The sequence below is a fragment of the Agelaius phoeniceus genome, chromosome 2 (genome assembly GCF_051311805.1).
Source record: "Agelaius phoeniceus isolate bAgePho1 chromosome 2, bAgePho1.hap1, whole genome shotgun sequence".
In the NCBI taxonomy this organism is placed as follows: domain Eukaryota; kingdom Metazoa; phylum Chordata; class Aves; order Passeriformes; family Icteridae; genus Agelaius; species Agelaius phoeniceus.
This window is the reverse complement of record NC_135266.1, coordinates 94,698,570-94,717,531: the sequence shown is the minus strand read 5'-3', so window position 1 is coordinate 94,717,531 and position 18,962 is coordinate 94,698,570. Positions and strand designations below refer to the sequence as shown.

The 18,962-nt window shown below is 44.6% G+C and overlaps 1 protein-coding gene across 1 annotated transcript in view; it reads left to right on the top strand.

The window, feature by feature from the left end:
* The first annotated feature begins 3,879 nt into the window (after nucleotides 1-3,879).
* GAP43 (growth associated protein 43) overlaps nucleotides 3,880-18,962 on the top strand; it is a 52,875-nt gene continuing 37,792 nt past the window's right edge. The window contains exon 1 of the mRNA XM_054627716.2: nucleotides 3,880-4,187. Within this exon, the coding sequence (XP_054483691.1) occupies nucleotides 4,158-4,187 (30 nt within the window). The 5' untranslated portion in view covers nucleotides 3,880-4,157. The remainder of the gene's footprint in view (nucleotides 4,188-18,962) is intronic.

Sequence of the window (18,962 nt, the reverse complement as noted above, 5' to 3'; positions counted from 1 at the left end):
GTCACTCACTTCAGAGCTGTTTTTACTGAAGCTTTAAATATCCCTAGTAACGGGACTTTCACAGTACTTCCCTCAAAGAGACGCCTCTTCAGTTTAGTATGGTTACCACTGGGACAGCTCTTATATGCAAACTGTTTTCTTCTTGGTTTCATCTAGTTTTGTTTGGCTGGGGAATTAACCTGATTACAGTCCCAGGAGCAGGTTGGAACTATGCGCTTCTTCAAAATGAAACTGAATCTGATGTCTTGCTATTGAACCAAAATTAGCAGCTGGACTGAAGATAATTTTTCTTTCAATCTATATGGACCTCAAGCTACTGGGGTAACCTTGCAGCAGAACTGAACAGGCTTTAAAAGCACAGTTTTGTGTCTCTTACTCCACCCACCTTATTTTGTAATAACCACTAATATGTCTTGTTACTTTGAAAAGATCTTTACCCTTTTAAATTAAAGATATTACTTTGAATTAAAGGAGTCACCATAATAATTACTTTATATGAACCACATGGCCCTTCATGGTGAAGCAACACGCAGCATACACCAAACAGTGGACTATATATCACTCCAGATGATTCCCTTCTAGAGGTGTGTAGCTTTTGAAAATATCACACTTCTCCACCTCCTTAGCTGTCATTCAGTGAAGTCTCACAGATGAAGCTTTTAAAATCTACAGTGGTTGTTCACCCCCTTCTTCTAGCTGACTTACCTGGTCCCCCATTCATGTTATTCTTTGGAACTGCTCTTCCTTTTATTTGTGTAGATTCAAATGCCAAGGTCAAAGGGGCCTTTCAGGGCACATCCACACTGCGTGATGCAGTGTTATCCTGCGACTCCGAAGGAGTACTGAATGAGCCAGAGCTGGCAGTGCCCTGAAGAGACAAAGGTGTCATTTGGATGAAAGCATCCCATCTTCAATTGGGCACTTAAAGAGATAGAGATTTGCCTGTTCTTCTTCCCTTAATTTTTGCTTCTGATTTTCATTAACTCCCTGGGTGAAGTTTGTGCCTTTATTTCCCTCTCATTCTCTTTGGCTTTTTCATTGCTGTGGACTTGTCCTCTCTTCCTGCTGTGTTATGAGATAATTTACTTTACAGTTTGAAGTGAAAACAGCCAAAATGGCAGGGCAATGTATATCCATGGCTGGGATATGATTGTCAGAACTATATGATTTGCTGAAGAATTTCAGGTGCAACTTTTAAATCTACTTAAAGGGTCCTGATTTGAAAGACAGTGGTGTTAGGAACTTACATGCCCTGAAAATTTGGGTTTCAATGTATGGCTCTTCTCTGTAATGAGATTAATTCAGAGGAAACATGGATGTGAGCCCACAGAAGACCAGCTACTCACCACTAAGTCTGTAGGTTTCGGCAACACATTGAAGAGGTTTTGTCTTTTTGCCAAAAGTTACTTGTGATAAACTGGAGCATACAGTGCTTGTGGGGCTGGGCATGAAGAGAGCTGGCTCTGCCTTTGGCTGTGACTGATGGGGGTGAGCACAGGAAAACAGCCTGACCCTCCCTGACTGCACCAGCACAGTTCTGCTGCCAGCCTGCTCCCCCTCGAGGTGGGTGTCTGAGAAAGTTGGGGGCTGGGAAGGCTTTCCTCGTCAGGGCTTCCTAGCACAGGGAGGTTCCCTAAAAAGGCCTTGTCAGTGGGAAGAAAATGAAGCTTCTATAACACTTCTGAAGCGTGATTTGTCTGACCTAGTTTAGGCTCCTGCTTTAGGATGGTCTGAGTCACACCCTCAAAGTTCCCGTTTCTCTTCATTGTCACCAAAAGGAGACCCGGCTGAAGCTCTCAGACACGTTTGACCAGGGGATTCCCATCTCCCAGTGGCATGGGGAACAGCTATGTGGGTTGGCAAGTGCCTACAAGCTCATTACACCTTCTCTTTGTCATGGAGATGAGCCCCCAGCAACTCCAGGGGCCAAGGCAAAGGTTCCTAAGTCCCCCAGGTGTAATTCAAAATGCCATTGCACTGCTCCTCAGTGCCTTGGCATGGTGTCGTCAGCAGCGATGTACGTCACAGAGATCTCTTCCTCAAATGTGATGTCCACTGCTTTCTACTACTCCACTTCTTACCTCTCTTCTTTTATGATTGCACAGTTTGCCTTCTTTTTCTCTGCATGCATTTTCTGAAGCTGAATCTGATTTTCGTTACTTAATCCTTTGGTCTACTTCTGTGTCAGCTGGTACTTGCAACTCTTCCCAGTATAGTATCTTCTGTGAATGTCATTACCATATCATTATTTTCTTTTTCTAGTCTGTAACCCAGGACTAATGCTGATACCTTCTTGACCCCAAAATACACTTTCTTAAATTGCATACAGATGTAGATAGCTAGCTAGATTTTTTTTTTAAATGCTGTTTGCTTTTCTTAAAATAAATGGTGTACTGAGAACTGCAATGATATCATAGCAACAGGATATGATTATGTAGGAGTCTGTACTGAGGGGTATTCCAGAAACTGTATCTATATACGTATGCATTTATTTGTATAAGTGTGCACACATGCATGAATATTTGTGTTAATAATGTATTTAGATGTAATTAAAGAGCAAAGACCTTAGTAATAACCTAAGACAATTTTCTTCTCTTTTGCAGGCAGTTTTATATTAAAAATAAATTAGAAGTAACTCCATGCTGTGTGTGGCAGAGGAGCTGATGTAGTGACATTAGTACTAAATAGAGAACAGCATCTGACTGTGCCTCCCAGACTAAGTAAGTGAAATAAGCAAAATTTGAATTTTGGTCGATGAAATCCTAAAAATTCAGCAATTAAAAAAAATATTATTTGACATGCCCAACATTGTCAGACTTTGGTTTAACTGTCGTGTGGGATATTTTTTCCCAATAACAGATACAGCTATCCAGCTCATGTATATTCTGAGAAAACATGGTGCTATAACTTTCCAGACGTGCTTGGGAGCGAGTGCATGTGCACATTAATGTTTGCCGGGGCTCCTGCATCGCCATGATCTCCTGTGCATGCAGACCCATGCACTCCTGCTGCCACACGACGTGCATAGGGGCTGCCTCCATGTGTGAACACGCACAGCTGCCTTGCAATAGTTCACAGCAATTTTCAGGCAGAGATCAATAGGTGTAGAAATTACTTTGGCATGGAAATTAATTGAGATCTATATGGAAGGAAAAGGGATGATTTCTGTGGGTTTGGAAGCTATTCTGTTTGGGGGAAAAAAAATGTATTGTAGGAGTATCGCTTTCTGTGCCTGTGGAAGGTCTGTGGGATAGAGTGAGGGAACAAGGGAGCAAGTTGTCCCGTTTAGTGGTGCAGGACATCACTATTCAGGGTTTATGCCTGCACATAGGGAGAAGGCAGCACGTGCATATATGTTTGTGAGTGTGCTGGGGAGAGGGATTTTTAACAGCCATTTTAACATATTTACCAGCTCCCGTTTAGCTCGCAGCTCCCACCTACGGTACGGTACATCACCTGTGCACGGCATATACTGCCTGCTGTGGCAGTACCTCCATTCCCTCTTCTCCCCTCCGTGCCCATCCCACGCCACCCCACCCAAGCAAAGATTTATGCTTTCTTCACTCATAAATCCCCCTCCTGGCAGTGGCCAGGGGGCTTTGGCTGCTGCGGTGGGAGTAGGGCTGGGGGCTCCCCAGCCGCCCGGTGCCCTGCTCGCCCGGTGCCTCCCAGACACACCCCAGCCCACCCCACCCCTGCGCAGCCCGCAGTGTCCCCTCTCCCTTGTCGCCTCTGTACAGTGGGAAAGTCGTTGGGTAATTGGGTCCAGATTGAAGATTTTAATTATTCATGAGGCTGGCGAGGGACTTGGGGGGGTGGGGGTGGCTGCCGGGGTGGGGGTGGGGTGGGGAGGTGACGAGTCAGGGAGAGCTGGCGAACAATTCTGGGAAGGGTAGGGAGGGAGGCAGGGAGAGGCAGCGTGTGCATGTGTGATGAGCAGTAGCTGTGGACCTTCCAGTTGCTGCTAACTGCCCTGGTGTGCGTGTGCGCGCGTGTGCTCGTGTGTGTATGTGTGTGTGAGCGAGAGAGAGAGGGAGAGAGAGAGGGAGGGAGGGAGGGAGGGAGTGGAGAGGGTGGGGGGGAGAGATAAGAGAGAGAAGAGGAAAAGGAGAGAGGAGAAGGAAGGAAGAAGAAGGAAGGAAGGGGACAATACGATCATGCTGTGCTGTATGAGAAGAACAAAACAGGTAGAGCTTAAGATTTTTATATTTCTTTCTGTTAAGAAGCCTCCCAGGCTGCTGGATGTCCGTATGTCCGTGGGGTGCGTGTCTGCCTGAGTGTGTGAGGGGCTGGGGTAGAGGTTGGGGTAAGGGGGGAGGAAATTTCAGCTGCTTTCAGCAGACGTCTATTTTGCAATTCTTTAGCATCTTGCGACTGAAGGTTCTTTTCACACCCTGCAACGTGACTGTTTTGCCTTTCCGGGGCTGGTGATGTGGGGAAGGGGGGTGGCCTACATCCACATTTGGGGGAGCTACTAGAATCCCCCCTCTATTCTTTTTTTTTTTTTTCTTTAATAGGGGCAGTTATATTGCCTAGGGTTTTCTGTCTGTGGTTCTGAGGGTGTGGATGGGGCGGGGGGGGGGGGAAGTGGAGGGGAGTGTTGCGGCTGGCAGGAAACGTGATGAGCTCTGGCTCTACCTTAGAGATAAAGGAAGCAATTCTTCATCTTATGCCAAAAAGGAACGGATGCCCAGTGAGCCTTGATCCCTGGTCAGAATGCTCTCAATTGCTCCTGTTTCTGATGAATGGGAGATGCTTTATGTGCCCATGCTGTGAGGTGGCGCGGAGGACAGGTGTATTCATTTTTTTTGTGTTGCAACAATCTGAGCAAGAATTAACCTGAAGGAATTTTTTTAACCTACGCTACAGTGAAAAATCCAATTAAATAATAACAAAAGCATTAGCCTTAGGATAGGGAGAGTCACCCTCTTTGCAATACCCTTCATAGTACAACCAGTTAGACAACTGTGCACCAGCTGGGAAAGACACAGAGGACCACGCCTCTGTTAGCTCCGAACTGGGGTGGGATAAGAGAAGCTCACGGTGTGAACCTGTTGGAAACCCACTCATTTTCTGTCCTGGTACTGCCTGGCTTTTGCTGTAAGGGAATTGAGATGATGGAAGGTTTGGGTGAGGGCTCATTTCAGTGTCAAAATTGTAGTGTCCAAAATGATAATGAAATTAGGGAAAAAAAAGCTACTTAGATCATTTCCCCCTCACCCTTCCCCCTTTTATTTTGTGTGAAAGCCCAAACCCACTCCTGATTAGGAAAGCCTTTTTGGCTGAACCTCTTGGACTTCCTCGGGAAGATACTGGATTTATGCAGTTGGAACTTTGAGGCAGGAACTGACCCTAGATATCTTTGCAAGGCATTTTAGAAACTTCCAAGAATTATGGATTTGTAGGTAGCAACAAGGAGCTTTGGTCCTTGTTCTGAGCACAAAACTCAACTCAAGCACAGCACTATACTGATTACTTTCTTTATATATGCATAAATTTCAGTGTCTTTTACAGCACAGCACTGCAGTATTCTATTCACACGCTGATGTGAGTAACTACAGTTCCTGCGAACAACACAGTGTTGCAAGAAGATTCAGGTTAAAGTGTGTTTCTGAATGGAGATGTGTGTTAGCAAACGAAGGAGAAATTTGTAGAATAATGGGGAGGGGCAAGTGATTGGGATAGAAAGAGACCCTGCGTCATCCTATGTTTTTTCCTCATGCGGGTTTTTCAATACTCTGAAATTAATTATGTGCTCACCAAAATCTGGGAGGAGGGGGTGAAGGCTGAGGAGGGGGGAACACGTTGCAGTCAGCCAGCAGAGCACGTTCTGATGGCAAATACGGGATGAAAAGAGCAGAGGAGGAGAAGGAAGGCAGACAGGGAGGCAAAGTGACAGAGCAGTGGGCGGAGGTGCATGGCAAATTTTAAAATAAAGTAGGAGCTCTGGGTTTCTTTGGAGTCAGAAGAGAGCTACGGGGGAATAGAGATCAATCTGCCCATACCATCGCATGTTGGGCATTGAAGCTCCCGAATGATGTTCCGATGTATCTGTTCTTTACACCTCTCCGGGCTTACTCGTGTCTTTTTGTGTTCCGTGGCGCTCAGGAATGCGCGGCATGCAGGTGCCCCTCTGGCACACAGCCCTCGGTGCCCGCTCCCGCCCGGACGCACCGCGGGCACACACCCCTGTCTGTGCGCGTGCCCGCGGCGCTCGGCCCCGCTCGGCGAGCGCTCCCCGCCGCCCCGGGCACACGCGCGGGCTCGCCGTGCGCTCCCTCCGCACGCTCCATGCCCGAGCCTCCCGCAGCCACGCCGCCCCACCGCGCCTGCCCGAGCCCCTTCGTGCCTAGGGGTGGGCTCCCAGCCCAGCTGCTGCTCCTCTACCTGAACGCGCACCGCAATTGCCAAACTGGCAATACAGCCGCTCGCTCGGGAAGGCTGATCGTACACGAGAGAAAGCCCTGACTGGGAGGAGAAAAAGACCTCGGTTTTCGGCATGTGCGCTTCCTCTGTCCCCACCCAGACCTTTCACTGAGAGAAAAAGATGGAATGGGTTCTTCAGCACTGGCAGGAGTTTCCTTCCCAAAATAAAGGCAGCTCTCCTCAAATTATTTTTCAGGGGAAGTCCCTGATGTCCCGCCTTTTTGGCAGCTAAGGAGCAAAATGTTGAAATTACAGGCTTGGGCGTGGAAGAAATCTCTTCACATTTGTGTCTAGGTGTGCCTGTGTGTGTCTGTCCTCCCACCCCTCAGAGACAAATATATTCACACGCTCATACCTTGCAGATTATTCTTTCTTGTGGGTGTGATGCCAGTGTGAAGAGTGAAGTATTTGACTGACTGACTGACTGTGCCCGCCCATGAGAGATGTAGATATCTAAGTGTTGTCATTTCTGCCTACAGTTGACTGCACCTCTGAATCTGAGCCCACAAAATTATCAGCTGAGAGGTAGCATCACTGAAAAGCTGGGTTGAGCTGTGTCTGAAAACCTGAACTCAGCCTTTCCTGCCAGCAAGAGATGCAGTCAGTAACACACAGGGCTGGGCAGTGAGATAGGTGGCTAGAAATGCAAGTGTTGCATGCACTGCATACTAGAACAGATGGACATTATGGGGGTATGTGCTCACTATTGGATTGCATGAGTGATTAAACAATAACCCGCAAGCAGGTTTCCCACTTGTGGGTGAGATGAGTCCCATTCATCACCAGCCATAGACGATGGCTTCCCTCCTGTTCCATCCACTCCTCCTCACCCCAGCGCCGGAGAGCCAGCGGCTGCAAAGGTTTAAAACCTGCCACACCCATCAAATCAAAGGAGGGAGAGGGGAGAAGAGGCAGTCTGCATTTCTTCCCCCTTCCACACGAGCAGCATGAATAAACAGGGCTGTACCTCTAAAGATGCAGTTTAATGCAATTGGAGAAGAGAAAAGCATTAGGGAACAGTTCCAGCAATTACAGCCAGCCGGTGAGGTGGCTTGTCATTCCAGGATCTGCAGAGGTGTACAAGAAGGAGGAAATGGAGAAAGAGAGAGGAAGATGCCTGCAGAGTGAAGGTTTTCTTGCTTCAGCGTATTAAAATGTCTCAGGCTTCATTTAGGGTAACTTAATTATACTGCACGATCCAGATGCTTCAATACTTGCAAGGCGTGGTCTTACCTTAAAATACTACTGTGGACAGTGGAAAAGGGGTATTTTAAAGGAAAGGTGTCTATCCACACCCCTCCTCCCACCAATTGCCTCCCACCACTTGTGGTGTAAATCACCACAGACTGCTGATTTCAGGGCAGAGGCACTTCATCTGCACCTAGGGAGAATCTAGCCGCTGCCTCTGCCTTTCTGAGAGACACTGAGCAGCTTCTGTGCTTCTTCCAGTAAACAGTTGTTCCATGGAAGTTTAATTACTGTCCTCGCTATTTCTTTTCCTGAGGCAATACCCCTGGGATTTCTACTGAGAAGGGTGTCTCCAGAGAAACAGCCCTCCCATCACCCTCTCCTCCACTGCCTTTGCTGACTATTAGAGACATTGATTTCTCCTAGATCATATAATGTAACTGTTCTTAATGGCACAGACAAACCCCCTCCTAGGGAACTAATTGCAGGCAGAGATTCCAGTGGGAGAAGGACAGCAATAGTGCTCAGTGGGAAAGAAATCAGTCTGTGGATCCAAATTGTCTTTGGCCACTTGCTCCTGAATCGAAGGCCCAGCAAAAAGCAGTCAGGCAGTACCTGCTGGTATGCAGAGGCATCCTTGCCTAGAGAGCTGCACTGAATCTTCTGTGTGACCATGCCAGGCTGGGGACACGTGTGCAGCCCAAGGAACCAACTGAGGACTTGTCCTGGCCTAATGCTGAGGCTGCCTGAATATCTCAGAGCTGCTCCTGCCATCGGATAAGGAAATGAGCTGTAGCTCCAGGCTCTGTCCATGCTATGCTGAAAGGGTGGGCATTGCTTGGGGATGGAGATGAGAGGGACCTCTCCTTTGGTCATGTGGCTTTGACTGACTAGAATGAGAAAGTGCAAAGAGTTTTCACCTCAAATTGACTCTCCTTGCAGGCCAGCTGCACTGGACCCTGAGATTACCTCAGCTGGTTAGAGCACGGTGCTATTAACACCAAGGTTGGGATCAATACCTGAGTGGGACATTCACTTAAGTGCTGGACTTGATGATCTTGTGGATCCCTTTGAACTCAGAACATTATCTGATTTGGATTTTGTGATGCCACCCCAGGATCCTCCTGCACAGATGTTATATTTCCCTCTCCCCTTTTCCCAGAGAGCAGGAATTCCTCACTGCTAGGAGCTGCCAAATTGCAATGCCTTCTGTGCTGATGGGAAGGAAAATGAGGCCCTTGAAAGATGAAAGTAGGCTGATAGTCTTGCATGATGCAAATGAAGGATGTGTATTCCTGCTTGGATTTGCTGTGCTTGTGCTGTGAGGCATGTGCTCCTCATAGTGACTCGTGTGCTTCATGTGCTGTCCATGGCAGAGGACATGGGGCAGAATTGGGTTCTGCCTAATCTCTACCAAGCAGACAGTATCTGCTGAGGGATTGGTGCATTGCCAGGTAAAAGAGCAGCTATAGCCTGAAGGTTGCTTCTGCTTTTGGCTGAGATAATTTGAAAGAAAAGCTCCAGAATCACAGAATATTCTGAGTTGGAAGGCACCCACAAAGATCAGCGAGTCCAGCTTTTAAGTGAAGGGTCCATATGGGATGAAACCCACAGCCATGGTGTTATTAGCACCATGCTCTATAAACTGAGACCTCTGCATGGTTGTGGAAGGCTGGTGGTGCATTGCTGACTGCCATTTGCTCAGTGCATGCACTGCTGGCCCATGCATCTTTCCTCCTGTACAACCTCCTGTTGTCCTCTTCCTGAACATAAATGACTTGTGATTCCTTTCTTGCTTTGGGCTTCCTCCTTACCCTGGGAGGGCTCTTTTTGGATTTGAGAATGAACAAAAGCTCTGATGACAGTGCTCTAAAGATACCTGAGGATGAGAAACCTTTTGATGGAAGCTCTCTGTTTTGATGCCCTTTGGAAGTCACTGTGTGATTCCCCTGTTTGCTGTGAATCTGACAGGTCTCAGGGGTAGATTTGGCAGCAGTCCTTACCTGTCTTCATCTAAGTTTTGAAATCCCAGTGTTTAGTGTTATAAAGAAACAACCATAGCCCAGTAGCTCTACACAGAGGAATATTGGGCTGATAGGAGGTTGGTCATCCAGAAAGGCATGGTGGAGGGTGCAAATGTTTGCTGGTAGAATATCTTGCTGTGGGAGTACCAGAGCAGGTACCCTGATGAAACACCTTTCAACATCTGAGGTCCAAAATCAAAGTCAGGAATCCATCCACACTCATTTAATCTATAATTCCAAGATCCTCCTGAGCACACCAGGAGGTGACATGTAACCTCAGAGCTCTGATGGCCTCAAGTGGAGAAGGTGTTTATATTTCCTTTGGGCTCTTTCTATCACCTGCTGAGTGCATGTGTAAAACTCGATGGCTTTTCATGGTTGTGAGCACCACAGGGCAGTATAGAGGAATTGGTTTAGGGAGAGCTGGTTTCTCTTTCTGGCAGTGCTATTAACCTGCTTTCTGACTGATCTAAGCATACATTCTCTGACTGTTATGGCCATCTCTGCAAGATGCTTCTTTAATTTGGAAACTAAACAATTAGAGTGGAAAAAAAAAAAAAAAAAGGATTCAGAAGCCCTGAACTGAGAGATGCTTTAGACAGGCAAAGCTCTGCTTTATCCATCCTCAGTCACTCCTGCAGTGCTAGGATGTTTATTAGCCCCTTGAGCTCCTTCAACACAAACCATTGATTTTCTTCTCAGACCAAGGCTTTATTACAATGGACCAGAGCCTGAGAGCTGGGCTAAAAACTTAGTTTTCTCCCTGCTATTCACCAGAGTGATAGCTCCTCCCCGACCACCACAGTGATCCCGCCCACAATATGTGTATGGGGTGAAGGAATAGTGTAATGAAAATAGTGATTTGTTTTTAATACAGCAAAAGGAATTTGTGCTTTTGGAGTTACACTGCTCCTGCTGTCTCCGCCTGTTATTCATTCTGTCTCCTCTTCCCATCTGTTCTGCTCCTTGCCTTCCCCCTGCTCCCTTGACCACACAGTACTCCTGCTGGCAGCATCAGCCATTACCACCAGGGTCTGGCTCCCTTCACCTTTCCTAGCACTGGTATTTGAAGGAGAATTGGGTTCCTTCTTTGTGCTCCAGTTGCTTTTGTATCTGCTTCAGTTCTCCACTTGGGCAGAGTTGCAGCTGACACAAATGAGCATCCCTAGACAGAGACAGCAAGTGGTGCATCTTCACTTCTCACCTTCCTGTTGGCTCAGGTAAAAGGTTCCCCAGCCACAGCAGAAGCTGGGAAGGGTGTGGCTGGAACAGGAGCAATGCGTGCAGTACAAACTGGTGTCAGCATTCCTGCTTTCCGGATGGTTCATGCTCCTTCCAGGCTTGTCCCTTGGCTTCTAATGCTGCTGTTGGGTGGCAGGCTGTGCTACAGCTGTCTTGTTGGCCCAAGACAGGATGTCCTGAATCTGCCAACCAGGGATGGTTGGCATTTATGTCTCAAAAGGGGAGCCAGGATGTACTTACAGTCTCTTAAATTATGGCCAATAAATGTCAGTCCTGTTCATTACTCATCTTGCAGCTGAAGTTTCTTGAATTAATTCCAGCCATAATCACAGTATATCCCTATTTATAGAAGCTGGGACATCTCACAATATTTAGGAATTCTCTCTGGAGGATACACCTTTCTGTAAGAGCTGATAATTAGTAAAGCTAAAGGGCTCCAAAAGAATATAATTTACTTGGTTTGAATGCCCCTAAAATTCAGGAGTGCAAGGGAGTGTGTTTTGATCTGAACCCCACTCTGAAGCTAGTTTTATTTCACCCTTCCCATAATTGCCTAGAAGTGCTACTGTGCTTTCAGGAACTTGAGGTTATTTATGAATTGGGATGATTGCTAATAATTGGTAATGTACAGAATAATTTACATTTCCGATTATTCTTATAACTGTTAGGACTTATCAATTAGTATTCAGTTCATCAGACTATTGAGTGGAGTCTAATCCATTTATTTTATTAACAGCATCCAATGACCTTATAAATCTGCAATGTTAAGTACTCCAGGGTGTGCAGGTTGGGCACCATGGTACTATGGTATGCTCTTTTGCAGAAAAGGCCAGTCATTTATATTAATTCAGATTGAAACCAGCAGGATGTAAACCACAATGGTTTTGAGCTTACCATTGCTCGCCTTGTGTCATTTCACCTTCTGTCTGCCCACAGCTTTAGGAGTAAAGCATTCAGTGGTGAATTTATAAATAATTTAACAAAAAGTCATCTAGGTTTGGAAGGGTAGACATAAAGAAACAGGTGTCAGTTGCTGATTTGCTGACAGTAAAATTGCAGCCCTTTGGTTTCATGTAAGAGTGGAATCCACTGCTGGAAATCACCTGCTGAGCAAATGCAAGGAGGGCATCAACTGCTCGGCTGTGCCTGAGAGGAGTGGTGAAGCTGGGAGGCAGTACTGGAATGATGGGGAGCTGAGGCAGAGCGGCTTTTAGAAGCTGGACCAAAAGTTTACCCCCTGCAGGGACACTTCACTGTGTTCCTTAGAACTGTGAACTTTCACTTCACCTAGTCTCATCATTTTAATTCTTAGCTTGTTATGTTGGAGAAGTCAGGCTGGCAGCTTGCAACAGCCTGGATTGCACAGGCTATGATTCTGTCAGAATGGAGACTTTGCCTGATAAAAGATGAAATGATGTGGTTTTAACCCTTCCTATTTACATTTCCTCTGGAAAACCCAAGAGAATTTCAAGTCCTACATAGAATTCTGAAGACTGACAACTGTAGCAGAAAATTGATGCTTAATGTTGATTGTTAAAATTGATAGGTATGCAACCAGTCCTGCCTAAAGCACAGCACTGGCAAATGGCCTTTCCCTTGTATCCTAAATTCCACTCAGAATACCAGCTAGAAGAGATAAAACCCTAAGGAAAGGGCAAATGGAGCAAGGAAAGAAAATATCTCCTTCCAAAATAACAGAAGAACTGAAGCCAGCTGAAATCTCCATGAAGTAAACAGAAGTTGGATAAGTTCCAGAGAAAAGTTAGCAAAGTTAAGATGTGAAACAATACTTGAAGCTGACTGTTATATGGTAAAACTGGATATGCAGCAAAAAGAACCCTCCATTATGATGCCAGTGTACAAGATTTTGTAGCAGATGAAGAAAAAAAAAAAGACAAATTAATGAAAAATGACCCAAATGGCTCATAGGAACTCTTACAGTTAATTCTTACTTCTATTCATTGTCTTCTTGCTTTGAGTGGTATGATTCCACAAATCAGGAAGAGATACCATAAGACAATGCCTTATCTTGTAGAATTTAATTACTTTTTAATCAGGGTGTGACTGCCAAGTGGAGTCTAAAATGCCTCTCAGTATTTTACCATTGTTCTGAACTGAGAAATTAAGGGATTGTTCTAAACTGAAGTACGTTCTTAGAGATGTCTGTCACAGGCTGTAGAACTTTAGACCTTCCTTCCTTTCTAAGTGTGGAGGTGTCTAAAGCTCTCACACAATTATACTTAAAACTGTAATGTCCCCATAACATTCATAAGCTCTTTTCTGGCATGCCTAGATGATCCTTTTATAACCCATAATCAACTCAATACACAGACAAAATAATAATTGAGCCAGAGCAAGAGAGTGAAATAATATCATCCTGACTCTCTCTGTGGTGCTCATGGAGAGGAGAGGAGAGCTGTGATTGAAGGTTTACATCCGGCATTGTCAAGAGGGCCAAAGCATTTTATGCTAATTTTGCAGATCTTCAGTAATGTGATCAGCTGCAAGTTGATGGCTAGAAGAGGTAACAGGAGCCACAAAGGAGGAAGATCAGGATCTAGGAAAAGGGCAGAACAAATCAGGATGTACTGATGTAAGATGGCTCTTTCAAGTCATCCTAGCTTATTTACAAAGGTGAGGGAAGCAATCTCTGTACCATAAGCTTTGAATGCTTTGAAGACCCATGAGGCCTGGATGAGGTGTCAGAAGGCTGAAAACAAGCAGAAGATAAGAAATTGCAGCCTACCCAGTTTAACTTCATTCATGGAGGAAAAAAAAAATGGTGGAAATAATCAAATAAAGGAGATTATTAGGAGCCAGCACAGATCTGTCAAGAACAGATCATGTCAAACTAATTTAGCTTTCTTCTGTAACAAGCCTTGTGGATACAGAGGAAGTAGTTGTCATACCTTGTCATTTGTAAGGATTTTGACATTATCTCACAGTCTTTTATCATAAATGAAGCAAAGAAACATGTTCCAAAGGAAGGCATTACAGCAGGGATGCAGAACTGGTGTAGATAATTTTACTCAATGAGCAATTCTCACTGATTTCCTGTTGAAACGGAAGACTATTGAGCAGGTTGCCACAAGCTTGTGCTGTGGCCTGCTAGTGCTTCATATTTTCATTAACCAACATTGTACTTTATAGTATAATTTTAACCTGGGTAACTGTCTAGAGGAAGTGTTTTATAAAATCTGAAGATGGCATAAACCAGCTGTGGTTAGCTGGGGGAAACTGCTGTAATTCAACAAAAGCTTGTCAGACCAGGGACCTGGTTTGAGCATCAGAGTGCATATGAAGTGCCTTCCATGGGAATGATTAATAAATTGCAGCCAGTTCTACATGAGACACCACTGTCCTACAGGAAGACAGAGAGGGTCTCTAGAGGACCACAAGTTCAGTTTTAGGCTAGAACATCATCCTGTTGCCAGGAAGTGGAACACCATTTTACCAGGCTGTGCAAGTGGGAGCACAGGCTGTCAGACACATCTCATAAGCCTTCAGCTCTGATGTACACATGTAGGACTCAGCTAAAATGTCCTGCCTCAGTTTTGTACTGCACTCTGAGGAAGTGTGGTCCAATGAGAGGATATAGACTGGGATAGTAAGAATTGCTTGAGGTAAAAGGAGAAACAACTGAAATAATTAGGGTTGTTTAACCTAAAAGGAATAAGGCCAAGAGTGGTCCAGATGCTAGCCTGGCAAGTGAAAAAAAAACCAGAAGTAATCTGTTCCCACTGCCCATGATGTATAAAAATAGGAGTAATGGTCTTTAATGGTTAGTCCAAAAAGATTGTGATGCACTGTGATATATTGCGTAAACTGTAGCAGCTTCAATCACCGAAGGGCTGCAGGAAGTACCTCTGGACCAGAGGATGGACTAAATGACCTCTTGTGCTCCTTAAACACTATTTCATATGATTATTATCAAATATTCACTGAAGCACAACCTGGACCCAGTCTGTCCTCTTGCAGGACTGTGTTTAACCAGTAGGATATAAAGTGCTATTTACTTTTGTATGCTCTCTGTCTCTGGCCTGATGATTATTTAATTCTTCAGTGGAAAAAGCCAAGGAGCTTATGCAGGAAAAGCTAGGAGCAGCTTGCTCTAAGCAGTCTTTTGTAGGAGGGAGGTAAGACTTGAGGTCTTTTTAGGTACAGTAGAGATTGGATCAACATCTTCCATAATTAAGGGAAGCTGTATGTCCACTGAGATACTGAATAAATAGTTATTTACTACATGCTGTCAGAGAGGAACAGAGTTTTTTCTTTTCAGTACAGGGGTTCGGGGCTTGGATCCAAACCAGAAGATACCTCCCCAATAACCAGAGCAAGATGCCCAAACCCAGACTGTTTAGATGTCACTCTGTCTTCAGCATTTGTTATAGCGAGGTTCTAAAGGCATTCACTGAGGTGCCCAGTTCTACCCATATTTTCTAGTGGACTTAAGGCTGTGGTTTCAGCAAGACATCTCAACTTTTTCCTTGGCTTAGCTCCAACATCCGTCTCCTGAACACAAACATCTGCTGGAACTCCACACCAATGTGCCCTGTTCATCATCTTCACGGGAGAATTATTACAAGGGATTTATCAATTGGTGGCTTCTTCTACCTGGCTGACATGAATTGTCTCAAAGCATTTGTATGGCAGTCACTCAGAAATTCCCAACCAGAGTGCTGTACTCCTGCTAGAAGTCACCTTCAATGCTTAATCCCCTCTGCTGCCATTAGAGCTATTGTTGCATGGAAATATAGGGGAGCTAAAGCTGATCTGTGGTATCTTCCAGTATCTCATGCTAAATCTGTATAACCCTTAGGAAGATATCCTTTGTTTATTCCCGAGTCTTTTCACAACACAAGAGGGGGAACAAGACACCCTGCCTATAGTCAGGATTACCCAGCTTTGGGGAGATGAGATAAATTGCAATAGTCAAAGACAATCTTTTCATCTACATCAAACTTTGCTGGGCTTTTCCTGTTTGGACAAGAATTTTCTTGGTAGGGGTCTTCTTCAAATAGACACTGTGGATTTTTAATCTATTTGTCTGATGAGATTAGAGGAATAAAGCTTTGAAAGTGCAAAGAATTTTGCAACCATTTAATAGGTAACAGTTGCACCTTTATAATACAAAGGAGGAGAATGTTATGATTTCAAATGATGAAATTTCCTATTTTCTCCCTTTTTAGTTTACATTTAAAAGAAAAGATTAAACACCTTTATTAAGCATATATTTAGGTTTCAAAGTCAAACACTTAGTATACAGAAAATTAATTAAAAGGGTTGCCTATCCATCTTTAATTTGTCTTCTCTCATGAATAGACATAAAAATGTAGTTCTTAATTATAAGATCAAACACTGGTACCTTTTTTTCAATAGGACCCATGTCTCATTCAGTGCGCAGAATGGAATGCACTTAGGTACTGAATGAGTTTTGCCATAAACAAAGCTGATTTCTATAGGTCTCCTGTTTCATTTACTGACAGTGATGAAGGTTATATATTGAATTGGGCAGGGGGCTGTTCAAAAACAGAAGAATGGTCTCGTATTTTGGCAATTGAATACTGCCCTGAAGAATTAGGCTTTTTCCTGCCTCTTGTCACAATTTCCTATGTGATATGAAAAGGCCACGAAAATGAGGTTTTCCATGGGTGGCGACTAATTGGTGTGTTCTCATTTTCTGGATTCTCAGTTTGAGACACCTGGGGTCTGACTTGCAGAAGTGCAGAGCTGGTATTGTATGGAGGTTTGCTGTCAACACACACTGAGCTGGGGAAATACTAATCTGAGGCATCACCAATTGGGGACCCAAAATTTGTCATTGTTCTGGCCGTTTTGACCTTAGCCTCTTTTTGTTTGATTTTAGTGTCTGTAAAATAGAGATAACAACCCCACCTATGTCCCTGGCAGAATATCCATTAAGGCCTGTGAAGCAATGAGATATTATGGCAAAATAGCAACACAGAAAAAGACCGTGAGGAAATCAGTATTCTGAATTCAGTGATGGGTTTGAATGGCATGTGGCAAATAAGGCACTTTGCTGTGCTTGAAATTAGGATAACAGGAAAATACTGAATTGCTCACTCTGTGAGCTCTTTCCTTTGTAGTAGCTGAGGTGAGGGACAGTTTCAAGGAAAAAAAGATACAATAAGGACTATTAAAAGGCATCTGCAGGAGGAGGTCAAAGTGAGGTTTCAGAGGCAGTCTCCATTTTACATTTTCTGCTTCTGCCTTTAACATGTGCCCAGAAAGATGCTTGTAAGACAGGCTTTTTATCTAATAGCTAAGTCCCATTGCTTTTGACTTGTGCCTGTGAATGGTGGGTTGCAAAATAATTGGGAAAAAATGGGCCAAAGCTGTTATCACTGAAACTAGTACTACACTTTTCATTGATATTTGAGGTAAAATCCTTAAAAGATCAGTCCTGGAACACACTTGTTATTACTCCATTTGCATGTGAGGAAACCGAGACACAGAAGAAAGTGGAATAATCTACTGCAGTAATTCTGCCTGTTTTCTCTTTATATAACCAATAGCTTTTAAACTAGTATTCACACCCCTTCTGAATGAATTAATCTAGAAAGGACAGAAAAAGGATAGGTTTGTTCCTCTCTTCTTCCGCTCCCTTCTTTTCACCAGGAATAAATTGATTAATAGAGATAATTTGTTTGCTTTATTTGCTAGTCTTTTTGTTTGTTTGTTTGTTTGTGTTGTTGTTGTTGTTGTTGTTGTTGTTGTTGTTGTTGTGTCTGTGGGGTGGAACACGTATCTGCCTATGGGACTCTCTGGGAGGATCTCATAAGGAAGAACTGGCCCTGAAGTAGTGGAAGCAAGCAGGCCCATGCTATCATAGGTCCTGTATCCTGAGCTTGTGCTGTGCTTATGAATTTGCGGGTTGTTGCCCTGGCGGATCTCCAGGTGGGGAGATTGTGCTCACAACAGGGTCTTGATCATAAGCTCCACACCAGGATGCACCTAAGAAAGAGATCAGAGCCTTCAAATTGCACTTAACAGGGAGCCTGAGAAGAGGTAAGAACCGTGGTGGTACACTGTCATACACTTTTATTGATGAGAGCCTTCTCCAAATCTGAATATGGTGTTGCTGTTGTGGAGACCATGAATACTTGTATTGCCTTTCTCAGATCTCTGGTTTGTAAGATGAGACACAATTTTCTGGTCAGGCATAGGCGGGGATTTTTTCCTACCATGCCTACATATGATAGCTGCTGCTGAGCTGTTGTGTTGCCTCCTAAGCCTCTGTGTCCATGAATTATCTCCAGAAGAAAGTTACTTCTCCAAGGGGTGCACAAAGTACTGGTGCAGAGCTGACAGTCAAGACAGAGTGATCAGAAGAGATATTTCATGGAGGCAGTGTAGGTGGCCAAAAGAGAAGGTCTTGTTCGTGGGTCCTGCTGCCACTCAAGAATGGAAGTGGAGAGGCTGTCAGTGTAGGGAAGAAGTAGACCATCTTGCCAAGTGTAAATGTGGTTGTCTCTCTGCACCAAACCTGATGCATATTTGCCAGGAAGGCAGTGGAAATGTAGACCTTGTGTTAGCTTTTGTGAGATGGTGGGGATTTTATAGTCCCTACTATTCCCAAAGCAGATGGGATTTTAGGCTAACCTTGCTGTAACACTTTTGGAAATGTGCACTGCTACAGCACACAAATGGAGGGGGTGGCAGAAAAGGCATTGGACTACATCAGGAGATAGATTTGTTGGAAGTATCTGTGATTGTGGGACTTCTCTGGCTTCTTATCCCTCTAGAAGGAGAAGCACTGAGGACAGCAGATAATACTGTAACTTGTAAGCACCTGCCCTGGAACTGAAGGGGCCTTACCAAGCTAAGGTCAGCCTTCCCATCTCACAAAGTGCAGTAAGTGGCCCCACTGGCAAGGATTGCTTGTTTCTCTTCCATGGTTCTGAACTATCCCTGCAGAGGGCAAAATGTGCTTCTTGTTGCTCTGCCTCATTATATCCAACCAGTTCCGTCTTTCACATATGATTCATTTTCTCTTAGCTTCATGCAGTATGGTATCATTGATGCTGATATCCTCAACCTGTAATTTTTCAACTTCTCTTA